At 42.9% G+C, this 13,493-nt stretch overlaps 1 protein-coding gene across 5 annotated transcripts in view; it reads left to right on the plus strand.

Annotated features, from left to right (window-relative positions):
• DOK7 (docking protein 7) overlaps positions 1 to 13,493 on the plus strand; it is a 108,472-nt gene that overhangs the window by 82,900 nt on the left and 12,079 nt on the right. For 2 of the 5 annotated variants that reach the window (XM_074992406.1, XM_074992409.1), the window contains 3 exons: positions 7,640 to 7,705; positions 10,602 to 10,673; positions 12,906 to 13,058. In XM_074992406.1, coding sequence (XP_074848507.1) covers positions 7,640 to 7,705; positions 10,602 to 10,673; positions 12,906 to 13,058 — 291 coding nt within the window. Of the gene's footprint in view, positions 1 to 3,948; positions 4,583 to 7,639; positions 7,706 to 10,601; positions 10,674 to 12,905; positions 13,059 to 13,493 lie in introns of those variants that run through there. The other 3 variants (XM_074992407.1, XM_074992408.1, XM_074992410.1) reach the window with 3 other exon arrangements.

The following is a 13,493-nucleotide window of genomic DNA, read 5'->3' on the forward strand; positions in this document are numbered from 1 at the left end:
TAATTTGAGGAAACTGATCTAATGAATTGCCCAAATAACCATGCATACAAAAAGCCATGGTGCAAGATATATACATTCATGTGTATAATTTATGGGTATAACTTCATGCACTAGTTTATTATGTGAGCATGCAGCAATGCAATTATTCGCATGCCTGTTTCTTTGTGCATCTTTATCTTCAATTTACATTGTCATTTATGGGAAGTATACTGTGACAGATCACAGTCTGCATCTGACAAGCGCCTGATGGCAGGTGAACATTTGGGTGCTCCCTATAAAAAGCTTTCCACAGGCAGCAGGAGGTGGAAGTGATGCCCAGAGAGAAGAAGGCTGGAGGCTGGAGAGAAAAGCAGAATGGGACAGAACAGACTAGAGACAAGTGACACCAGCAACAAGGCACAGGGGTGGAAGATACCAGAGGGAAGTGGTGGGTAAAGAGGCCCAGGGCAAGAGGCCCAGGCAAAAGGCTCACCAGCTCCCTCCTTCCCCAGGATCCCTGGGCCAGAGTCCAGGGCAGTGGGTGGGACTGGACTCCCTCCAACCTTCCCCCTGGAGGGCTGACCAACTGGGACAAGACCAGAGCACCTCAAGACCGGTGGAGAGGGTCCTACTCCACCTCCAGTTAGGACTGGCCTGTGATGAAGGTGTCTCAGTAAAGGGCGACTCTTGCCTTTGGGAAGACCTAGGGCAACAGAGGGGCCTCTGTAAGTCTCTGAGGCACACAAGGAGCTGCCCAGAAGCACAGGACCCCTGTAGAACTGACCAGGGATTTGTCATAATACGCATAAATAACTTAGAGAAATGCATAGATGTCTTTGCAGTATTATGAAGTTCTATGTGCTCTTTAAAACATCTTCTGCTAAACACTTCAGTTTGGAATCAACATGTAACCCGTTCAGCCACCAGTGGCACAAGCAGAATAGGTTAAACATTCCTCCATTAATTGCTAGTGGTTCTACATAGTGACCAGGATACCCATCAGCTTAAAAGAAATGTGTTTAATTCTAACAACAACTCAAACACATGGAAAAAGTGTTCACAAATATGTCAGCAAATAATACTTTTGTTCAAATGGCATTCAAGAACTGCAAGTGTAAAATGCCCTGGTGAGATGAATAGTATCTGCCTTAAAAACCTCCATCAAGGCTAAGCAGATAGAGACTGAAGTTGATACCCTGGGAAAATTGGTTCTGCAGGACTTTGCGGAACTAAGAAATCCCAAGCTCCTTTATGGCATTGTGATGGTGTCCATGGGAGGGGTGGGAATGGAGTTGTTCCCTGTAGGCACATGTATGCTCAAATAAGCACAGTGCTTTCAGGAGCTGGTAGTGCCCTTCCCCCACTGCATCAGCTTTGTACAAAGAGCAACATAAAGTCCCTTCTAATTTGGGCAAGCTCTGCTGGCAAGCGCTGAAAAGGGCAGGATGATATTTTCTCCACCTCCCCATATTTTGCAACAGCGACAGGTCGTACCTCCCTTTTTCAGCATGCTCAGGACCTGATAGGTCCCCAACAAGAGAATTTTCTGGAGCAGGAGATGTCCAGAGCATCTATACCCAGCCAGTCCTGTGCTCCAGGGATGCTGCAGCTCCATGTTTCCTCCCCTGAGACTCTGGCTCCAGCTCCTGCCCCGTGGCTCCTGTGGGGCTGCCACGGGGCTTTGGCCAACCCCACACTGCTGAGAGGCTCCCAGGGGACTCTGCCATGGGACAGGCAGAGGCTCCAGCTCCATGCTCCTGTGTTGTCATCGGGCAGGCTGGAGCTCCATTCCCAGGCTTGCTGGGGCTCCTGCGCCTGCCACAGCCCCCTTCCAGTCCGGAATGCTCTTGTCCCGGAAAGTCAGTGGTCCTGCTGGAGCACGGATGTTGCTGGAGGACAGAATACCAGCTCTGAGAGGTGCAGCCTGTAGCACCAAGTATCCTTGCACAGGAGCTATGTGTTGGAACAAAGCTGTGGTTGTCCCTGGCACTTGCTGCCATCACTTTTTACACTTACAGGAGTCAGAGACTTTCGCCTTCATTTTTTATTAGACTGTATAAAATTAGGAACTTAATTAGAACTGTAGCAGATAATCCACCCTAAAGCAGCCAAGCTGAATATAATTAGGCTTCATCATCATGAAAAGTTTTCCATTTCTTGTGTGTGCAGTTCTTTTTTTTCATCTTTTGAATGATCAGTGTCATCAGCATCATTACAGAGCTTTCTCCGTGTGACAGCTTCTTTGCTTGTTATACAAAAGCTGCACAAAGCTTGACTTGGAAATGTTCTGGAGGATGAATAAAAGGATGAAGACAAAACAGTGCTGGGGAATGGAAGACACTGAAATGTCAGGATGCTAATTGTGAGCATGGCATCTTGGTTAAATTGTTCCCAGGTAGATGAGGAACAGAAGAGAGAAGTTCAAGATAGCTTAAAGTTATGTATATAGCAGAGGGAATGGGTGCTGAAATGAAATGGAAATATCTGGCAATTTAACTCTTACGAGGAAGAAGAAGAAGAAAAAGAAGCTTTTAAGAACACATCTATTTTACTGCAGAACTGTTCAGCGTAGTTACCCTCTTCTGAAGCTAGTTACTAGTGTACCTTCATTGATTTCAGAGGGGTTATTCCTGACTTACGTCATTGTGAGAGAAAAACTTGCCCTGTGGTGATTTGGTGGCCTCTGACAAGGCTCAAGATAATTTTAAGTCATGAAATCATGGCAGGAAATTTATCATTCGTCCCTGAGGTGGGGGAAGATAAAAGTAGCTTGGGATATTTTATTGGACAAAAAAGGATTGTATATTGTCCACAGTTAATGTCATCCTTGCAGTGATAGAAATTTTAATATAACAAATGTTTTATGGTGAGAAATTGATGAATAATAAATAGCCTTCTGTCACATGACTTACTCTTGCTTGACTGTAATGAATCTTATGAGCATTCCTTTAGAAAGAAAGAAATGAACTTGGAAATAGTATAGATAGAAGGATACAGTGATTATAGTTTTACTTACAAAGATACAGTTTTATTTAAGAGCTATATGTTGGTCTGAGTGCACCCCTGAATAACAGGATCTGTACTGGGCTGAAAGGGAAGATATGCTTCCTGTAACACCATGGCTGTGGCTAAGTTTGCCATAGTCCCATAAAGTTTGTTTACAGCCATCAGTCCTGGCTGTCAGTGTTCTGTGCTGTTGTTTAGCTGTAATTTACGCCCCCCCCCCAAATGTCTTATAAGAGCCACATAAGCAGTAGAAGTGTTGGTAATGCTGCTAGGTAATACTGATCTCCTGTGGTTAGGCAGATTTTCTGTTTTGTCACCGATCAGGTCCCAAGGGTGCCAAAGTAGAGCGGCTCAACCTGTATTACATCTTCAGAATGGAAGTCGAGCCCATGGTTCCTAGTCCCTGCTCTGTGGGATACAAAGGGTGGTGGAACTGTGACTACACAGTTAGGATGCTCTTATATGCCCCTTATTCTGCTCCTTACCGGCTTCCACACTAGCTATCACTTAGATGCCAGTAGCATGCAGATCTCAGCTCTGTGATGCACACAGATGCAGACTCTTGTTCTCTCTACCCTCAAACAGTCAAAACGTCAGTGCTTTGTAACATCTCTCTTCAGAGAAAGAGATGAAAGAATTTTCATTGGATTAAGTGATGAGCTGAGCAGATTTAGGTGCCACATTTAGTTTTAATGCAGCAAAAAACACAACTTTGTCTCAGAACTTAAACTTGTTTCCTTTTCTGTAGATAATGATTTTTCCAGACAATTAGGCAGTCTAGACATTCAGACCTTGTTGCCTAGGTTGTGAATATTAAACAAGAAGTGTGTGCACATAAACTCTTGTTTAACATGAGCACACTCCTGTTCAGTGGCCATCATATAGTGGCAAGAATTGAAAACTTGTAGGACTTAGTTTATAATATTTGTGCTTAAACCTTCTTAATCTCTCATTTGTTTGTAGTGGATTTGGATGCATTATCTACAGAAATGCGTATGCACTAAAACGTTCTGCCCATTGAAGAGTTGGCATAAAGGCCTGACTTCTGACCTGAAACTACAGAGCAGGCCAGTGGGGAATTTCAAATGCTGATTCTCTTTGTCATAGCTGTACAAGTTATATGACTGCAATTCTATGGCTAGAATGTATGTGGACTTGATTTTCACAAGAAAAGTACTGTGGAAAGGTATCAACTCTTTGTTCATATTGAACATTGTCTTCCTCAAATCATGGAAAGCGAAATGTAAACCATTTTCTAAATGCGCCAACACATTGGAACACAAAGCATGGCAAAGTCAGCCCCACTGAAAATGGACATCACCAAGAACTGTAAAACAGCTTAAACCAACAACCACATCATAGGAAGTCACTTGGCAGAAGAGCTTGGTGATAAAAAGAGAATTGCTGTCAGGGAGGCGGCTGCTTCATATTCTTGAAAATTTTCCTTGTAAACCAGCTCCACTCATTTGTGTTATCCTTAAGGTACAGGACATACCATCTGTGCAGCTCTAATGAAGCAGGAGGACGTTACATGCTGTCTCAATAGAGAATGCATTTCTTTTAATGTTCTCCATCAGCATAGGTAGATGCAGGGGTGCTGAAGAACCAAGGCAAATTGTAAACCCAGTATGTAATGGAAAGCACTTCAAGCTGGGGAGGTGCAGCCCCCTGCCCTGCACCCCTAGTTCCAGTACCTATGTGTGGGTGTTGTATAGAGTACAAAGCTCCATGAAAAGAGTCCACATGACATTCTACCACATACATACACCAGTCATCAGCTTATACCTAGTGGGTAACATCAACCTGACGTTAATAGGTTCAAATATTTAATTTTGATTTTTTATTTTCTTTTTTTTTGGTCTTTTGTACAAATGTCAGGGCAGATTCTCCTCTTCCATAACTCACAGTATGTTGTTTAAAAGTTCATCTGCCCTGCTAGAAGGTTCCTTGTGAATTGTAGTGTTCTTGATTAAACTCACTCAGCACAGTTGTGTGATGAAGAGGAAACTGAAACTAATTACACTGCAGTTAAGAAACATCTGTGCTTCTCTCCTAAAAAGTCACAACTCATTTGCATAAACTTTATTACAATGCGTCAGTGAATCACAAAAAGGCATGTTTTAGCCTCTGAGAAGAAAGAGAGGGGAAAAGCAAACCAATCACAATACAAATATAGCTGGTCATTAACAAGAGGCCAGACTTATGCGGAGGTTGCGTTCTTGGCAACCTCCAGGTGACTTGAATTTTCATGCATTATCAGGAGCCAGGAAACTGACCAGCACAGCAGCTGCGCTGGTCAGTTTCTAGTCTTCTGTGAGAGCAGGGAGCTGGAGCCTGGCTCGCAGCTCTTCACTACTCACATGAGACAGCTTCCTGGCTCCTGGGAGCAGCAGAGAGCTGCAAGCCAGGCTCCAGCTCCCCATGCTCACAGGAGACAGTTTCCTGGCTCCCTGCCAGTCTTGGAGCCAGGTGTGGCTTCTCCCAGCTGGGGGATCTGGGTGGGCAGGCAGCCACAGAGTGGCTTTGAGTTGCGCTGAACTCAAAATCATGCATGTCAGGGGTTTACTGTAGTCCTTTTTTCACTCTAAGGAGCATTTACTCATGTGGGTATTCCCATTGAAACCAACGTGACTGAGAGAATAAGTATTTGCCAGGTTGTAGAGGGGTTCTATAATCCAGCTGCATGTAAATTAAAAGCATCCAGATACTTTTTAAAATGTATCCTCTCATTATAGAACACCTACTTTTTTGTGTGCACACAAATGCTGTAATTCTGAGTCTTTTTGTCTGGTTGTGTACTTGTGAAGTGTTTCAGCCCTCTAATCTGTATTCATATATTACTTAAGTCATTGTGCTGTTTTGATTTAGCACAGTTATTTAGCATTGTTTCTCAGTCAGATATTGAGAACCCTCTTTATATAAGTTATTCATCATAAGGGTAAGATATGTATGGCTATTTTTAAGTTGTGTGTCAGAAACTCAATGGCTCATCTCTTAAAGAAATCTTCATCATTTTAGGAGGTGATGATAATTCTATACCAGGTACTAAAAGCAGGGTGCCTCTGCCAGACAACACACAGCACAGCTGCTCTGTAACCAGTGGTGTGGTATTAAATAGTACAATAAAGGGCATAGTCCTCTACCATTACTTAAACTGAATAGTGCGTACACACACCACCAGCCCCACTGGAATTATTTGTGTAAGTACAACTCATCATCTGTAATGGTGCTCGCAGTGAGAACTGTGAAGTAAACAAAGTGTCCAAACAAACATCATAATTAGCCCACTTAACAGACTATACCTCTTGCAAAGTGGTATAAATCTAATGTATATTTCTAAATATGTATGGTACTGAGCAATTCTGGAGAGATAACCAGAAAAGTGGATTATCTAGACTATCTCAGACTTCTGTGATTAAATATGACAGTAAAACTGAACATTTCATCAGTGCAAATGAGGGCTGGCTCCTAACCCACTTAAGTCAAAACCTCTTCCTTTCCCCTGTATTCATTGTTTATTTGCTACATCATACCTACAATTTGATTGTTTTGTATGAGGTCTAATGAGCCATTATTTACAGCACCAAATTTTGTGGCTGCATGGTTCCAAACACACAGCTAGGTTTGCAGCAGTGGCAATTTGTAAATTCAGCTGTGATTCTGTCACCCGTACCCATACTGAGTGGTACGTCACTCGGTGTGTAATCTTGTTGATTGAGTGAGGAAGGATAGCAGATTTTGGCCTGTGGAAACTCTTTGTGGGGATTCTTTGCTCCAAAGAAATGATACAGAAGAATTAATTTTTATAACAACAAGGGAGCCGTGCACCCTGCTCGCTGTGCTTGCCAACTCCCCTCTCTTTCTGGGGTAGGCAGGGAGCCACATGGCCAGCCTCAGCCTTTCTGGATGAGGTCAGGAATCCATACAGCAGCTGTGGCCTTCCTGGGGGCTGGGAGCCATGTGGCCCAGCCCCAGCATGATCTGGCTTCTCTCCCCACCTCCCCGCCAGTGGCCTTGGGCAAAGCAAGCAGCTCGGAGCTGCCCAGGCCATAGTGCCTCTCAAATCTTCTGCTACTGACCCCCCCCACCCGCCTCCCAGGCTCAGCAGCAGGACATGGCTCCCATCAGTACCTTCAGCCAGAGATCAGCTCTGAGTTGGCCCTCTTGTCTCCTTTGCAGGGGAGGGAGGGCACCACTCGGAGCCAAGCTACTGACAGGGGCGCTCAGCTCTGTGCAGCACCTTCCCTCCCCGCCATGGCCTGGTAGCGGCAGCTGCTCCCAGCTCCTCCCCTCACCCTGGCTCCCTCCACCAACAGAAGCCACCTATAGCAACCTCCTGCAAGCCATCCTGGGTGATGGACAGATCCATTTGTATGATGATGTCATTCTGTCACCCAGGAGGCCATTATTTTTATGTAGCGAGAGAGACAGATAGACAGACAGTTACAAACTGAGGATTTGAATGAACTGAAGAAGGGAGCTATTAGAACAAACATCTCCAAAGATGAAAGCAATCCTGTGTTCCTTACCAGTGAGATTTTTTTTCCAGAGTAATTTATTTGGGAACATTGACTGTGACTGTGTGGGCACGGCCAACATCTAATATTAATGAAAGGTATTCAGCATTAATGTGCAGCCCTCTCTTTAAAAACAGGTGCTTCTTCTGTCATGGCAGCTTCTGGATCTCTGAAAGTACATAAAGGGCACACTCTGCAAGCTGGTAGGTATAATGGGTTAAGTTGCATGCATGGGTGTCCATAAAAGTGCACAACTTCGCCCTTAAAAGAAGTGTTTTAAAAGTGATATTTCCTGATGCGATCCATGCTGTGGCTTGTTTTTCCATTCAGTCTTCAGATGAATTAATATTTTGTTAGAAACAGCCCAGACAGGTGGAATAAGTTTAGAAAAGGTACTGACAGATGTGATATGTGCCAAGGCACAAGCACTAATCCTATTCATACCAGTGAACTCCTGCCAATATTTTAACCAGAGGCTCCCACAAATGTTTTCTGCCCTCATCATCGTCGTCGTCGTCGTCGTCATCATCATCATCTTCAGACAACCATAGGCTTAGTGCCCATTGGTACCTGATGCCTCTCCCACTATTTCCTTCCATCTTTCCTTGTCCAGTGTGGAGTGGCTTAGTTTCTGTAGACTAGCTCTGCACCAATCTACTATATCATCTACCCATTTTTTGTGGGGTCTGCCTCTCCTATTTGAACTTCCGTTATGCTGAATGCCATGGTCTTGACTTTTCATTCATTGTTCATTCTGCAGATATGCCCAAATAGCTGTAACTTCCATTGTATAACCTTCTGCATAGGTTCTGTGTAGGCTGTATCTTCTTATATAATTCCTTGTTGGTGACCTTCTGCATCCATCTCAGGATCTTTCTATAACAACGCTCCTTGAATGCCAATATCCTTCTCTTTGAATTTTTTATCACCCGTGTCTCACAACTGTACAACATGCTGCTGAATACAAATATTTTGAAGACACCCAGCTTTGTTCCAAAGCTAATCGCTTTGCTTTTCCAGATCTTATCCATCACCTTCAAGCTCATTCTTGCTTCCTCTATTCTACCTGCAATTTCCTCCTTACAGGCTAGATCATACATCATGTTGCTCCCCAGGTGCATGAACTTGTCTATGTTCTTTAGTTCAATTCCATCTGCACCGATCTTCCTTCCTATTTCCTTATCTCCAAATACCATATTGTTTTCATTTTATCAATGTTCATAATCAGTCCATACTGCTTCCCTTCCTCATTTAGCACCTGCATACTTTCTCTGCAGTATTTGAGCATCTCTCCTGGGATCATATAATTTTCAGGGCTCTTGTTGTTCTTTAGTCATTTGACTGCTCTTTCTACTTCATCCTTCAAAATGTTGGTCTTGCTCTCGATGCTTGGTGGTGATATCCCTTTCAGTTCTTCAGTCAGTCTCTCTGAGGCACTTGGGGTTCAACTGTGCTTTGTACAGATCAGTGCAATATCTCATTCCTCACTGTACAACCTTCTCCTTGTTTGTGAGCACCTTGTCATTCTCATCTTTGATCACCATCTGCTTCTACTGCCATTTCCTACTAATGTTCCTAATCATCTTATACACTTCCCTCATCCTACACTCAACATAATACCTCTCCATATCTTCATACTGCTCCTTTGACCATTTCACCTTTATCCATTCTGGCCCTTTCCTTACCTCGTTGCATTTCATTCTATATTGCTATTCCACCCTCTCAGAAACATCCCTTCTGATCTTCAACACTCTCTTCACTTGGGCCAATGTCAGTGTCTCCTGTGTAATCCACTTCTTATTGATCTTCTCTTCATCTGGAATCATCTGCTCAATTGCCTCTTCTATCACTGTGGCTATCCCTTCAACTCTCTTATCTAGGTCTTTCTCTGTGCCCGCATTCCTGAGCTTGTCTTTGAGTGCTGCTCTGTATGCATTCCCTGTTTCTTCCTCGCCATGTTGTTTCATTTCTTGAACTGTGTCTTCTACTTTCTCTTGATTTTCATCTTGATATTCAGTCACTAGATTGTGGTCCGAGTCTGTATCTGCTCCTTGGAAAGTTTGGCACTACTGTACTGACGTTACCCATCTTCTTCTTATCAAGATCATATCTATCACATTGTTGGATTTACCTTCATTCAACCTCCATATCCACTTTGTACAGCCCTTTTGTTGGAATCTTGTGTTGGAGATCACCATCTTGTGCTCCATAGCAAACTCTAGTAGTTTCTTGCCTCGTTCATTTATTTTTCTATATCCAAACCTTCCCATGACTCTCTCCCAACCTTCATTATCTGTTCCGACCTTTGCGTTCTGATCTGCTCCGATGATCAATACATCTCTCTTTGGTATCTCCTCCAGCATCTTTGTCAGGTCTTTAGAGAATAGCTCAATCTCTTCCTCCATGCTGTCTGATGGCTGTGATAAATCCTATATACTGGAGGTGACGGCCATTTAAAATATACGACCCTATAAAAACAAATGAGAGCTGAGACAAACCAAGGTAAATAAGCATATTTAGCTGCAAATATTTGTATCTGAAAACCTAATGCGAGTATATTGATAGTATGGTATAGCCTTTATGTTGTAAAATTTTGATTGGGATGGTGTGTGAAGACTCTGTAGAGGAAGTAGTGAGTATTCTCCCTGGGGAATGTTTTGAAAACACATGTGATGTGGTACATTGTGGTCCAATCCAAAGTTGACAAGTTTCCTCTTGTCAAGCAAAATCATCTCTGCTTTAACTTTTAACCAGGACCTTCCCAGAGCTGCCACAGTCATCTTCCCACTCCTCACTGAATCATACACATGTGGCTTGGTACTACTACTACTGCAGTATATGGCAAAACTCACATTTACTTCAACAGCTCTCAGATGAGCACTTTTAAAACTGTTAATGTTTGTTTCCTTACACTTCTCATTAGAAAATATGAATGTCTTCTCCTTGGCCCATATTAGCTCTTCAATTGTGGGATTTTTTTAGCATTATTGTTTAGATTACATGCTAAGACACTGAAAGAAAGCAATTGTTTAATTTTTCACAGTCCAGTTTACTAGCTAAAATGGGACCAAATATGTTGGAAATTTTTCAATGCTTTAGGTCCTAAAGGTGGTTTTGGGTTGATGGCACCACCTGCAGAACTTGGAACACCTACTGGCCCAGAAGAACCTGGTGAGTAAACAGAACATCAGCCAATTACATCAAAAGGTAGTACATTCACTTAAATATATCTGTACTTTACAGAAAAATTGTCTGTCTAGCCATCTCCTTTGAGGAGGTTGGTTTTACTACAGGAAGGGGAAAAACCTCTTTCCGTTGCTCTAGTAGTGCTGTGGTCACACTTGGCCAAAATTTCAAAATGGCAATGCTAATGGCCAAATTGGAGGATACTAATGAGGCACTGAAATGAATATTCAGCATCTCCTTAGCATGCCACTGGGCACGGCACTTTGAAAGTGCCGCTTTCGATCGTGCACAGTTTGGCTACGTGGGGGTTCTTTTTGAAAGGACCCTGCAGACTTCGAAATCCCCATATTTAGCTGATAGGAATAAGGGGATTTCAAAGTCTGCGGGGTCCTTCTGAAAAGGACTCCGGTGTAGCCAAGCTTTGCTCAAGCGAAACATGACACTTTCGAAGTGCTGTGGCCGGCAGCATGCTAATAAGGCCCTGAATATTCATTTCAGTGCCTCATATCCTCCGTTTTCACCATTAGGATGGCCATTTCGAAGTTTTGGCCAAGTGTGGCCACAGCCTAAGTGTTTAAACTAGAGCAGTGGAGCTGCGGCTAGGCCACTGAAATGCTTGTAGAGTAGATACACTCTAAGAATGGTATGTGTTATATTTCATAGCATACTTACAGGGAAGTTAGATAAAACAAAAAATAGTCAAGCTGGAATGTTGCAATGTAAGATTTCTTATCATTCAGAATAACTTACAAGAATCCCAGAACACAGCAACAAAGCAGGCTTCTCTATAAAATAGAGAGGCACAAGTCATTCATCCTAACTGTAGCCTATCTGTTGGAAGATTGATTCTGTGATCACATACTTCCCTATTGAACTCCCTACCTACAAGCATGACCAGGAAGCCTCTGAGAATGTAATGTGATAGATCACAATTTTAACACAATTTTCATTATAGCACAGTGTTCGCAAAGGGGATCAGAACATGTCAACAAGAGAACTATTTATACCAAAATATTGCCCATCAGTCTCAATAGAGCATATTTACTCCTCCTCTTTCCCTCTCCTCTCTCCTCACCCAAAAAAAAAATCCTATACTTTTTCTTTCTTTGTAATTGTTGTCTTTCCTGGCCCCATATTTTGTAGTCTGTGTCAGAATCTCTAACTTGTTTTTCTTTCTTCACTCACGCCCAGGCAATTGCCAGTTCCTGGCAATTCTCCCCCAGTATTGCCAGAACTTAATTGTTCCTCATGGTCATTCATGTCCAATGTATCTCCCACCTTGGCTACCTCACATTTCTGTTCCTTAGCCTCCTCTTCTTCCACCTCCAGTTAATTCAGAAAGCTGCTACTGAAACAATCTTCCTCTCTCATTGCTCTGACCAGGCTCTGAGCACTATTTCTAGAAATCCTTTGCTGTTTTCTTCTCTTCATGTAGTTACCACTTTTTGAGCCAAATGGTTAGCCAGTTTTCAAGATCAAGAAGTTTGTTTCTGTGAGGAGGAGAAGCTGGTGCTAGAGTCAGATATTTCTTTGATGCACTCGTGTTTATTTACAAAAGACTGTACTAAGTCCTTTTTATGGAACACAGTAGAAATCCAGTAACAGGATGGTTTCTTTGCTCACAGTTCTAAGCCTCCTTTAGACAGCACTTTACCTTCAAACTCTCTCTCAGCCTTTTTCTCAGCATTACCCAACAAGTGTTTCTCTGGGGCTTCTGTGCTCCCTCGCCATGCTCTTCAGTGTATTTTGGCTGCATCTCTAACACACAGCTCCTCCAGCTAATGTCCCAGCCCCTGCATTTGTGGTATTGCCCTCTGAGGAACCTGCTTGGGCAACCAGGTTCAGCTTCAACTCAAGGTGTATCATGTGTCTCTGGTTTAGGTGGTGGCTTCTACAGTTTCAGCTATTTAGTGTACAAAAGAGCTTGTTTGTTTCTTACAGTTATTCTAAATGAAATCCAATGGTTAATTATACCCACCAGCTTCAATGAGGTTTTCCCTAAACTTCCACCATGACATGTGAACAGTTCAAGATTTTCCTAAGACACAGCCCAGTCAGGTCCACAGTTACATACAGGAATTCGTTATGGTGAAGACCCTTGTGTTTGTTTTCTGCTGAGCATTTATATGCATAATAGTTGAAGGAAATGTTTACTCTTATTGAATGGATTATTAGTCATTATGAACTTCTGACATAATTGTATATTAATTCTTGTAGGAGGGGCAGTAGGTTATTCAACAGATCTACCTGTATCTGATCGACCCCACAGTGAGACAACAACCTATGTTAATATTCCGGTCAGTCCTACATCCAAGAAACAGCTCCACTACATGGAACTGGAGCTTCAAGAACCTAGCACAGGCATAAGAGGTTGGGGCCTTTTAAGTTGACCATTACTACTATTAAACAGTGATAAATGTGAACTGTGTGTGCATGCAAAGGGAAGCCCTGTGGTCTTGGCTGTCAGTTGCTTGGGCTGGGGCCTGCCTATGACTGCCCTGCTATGCTGAGGCACTGAAGTCTGTTCTGTCTCCAGCCCAAGCAGGATTATGCTTGCCTTTGAGTTAATTTTGAGTATTTATATAGCATACTGCCCACAACTGTCAAAGCGCTCTGGGAGTTAGGTCAGCATTATCCTCTGATAATGATCTATATGTGGAAACAGAATCACATTGGCTCACATCCACAAAGGTATTAACAGCTATTGGTTTAAATGGAAGTTAGGAGCCTAAATACCTTTGTGGATCAGGACTTAGGAGCCTAAGGGCACATTTTTCAAATGTAGGTATAGAAAGTTAACCAACT

Source organism: Carettochelys insculpta, chromosome 4, assembly GCF_033958435.1.
Source record: "Carettochelys insculpta isolate YL-2023 chromosome 4, ASM3395843v1, whole genome shotgun sequence".
Lineage (NCBI taxonomy): Eukaryota > Metazoa > Chordata > Testudines > Carettochelyidae > Carettochelys > Carettochelys insculpta.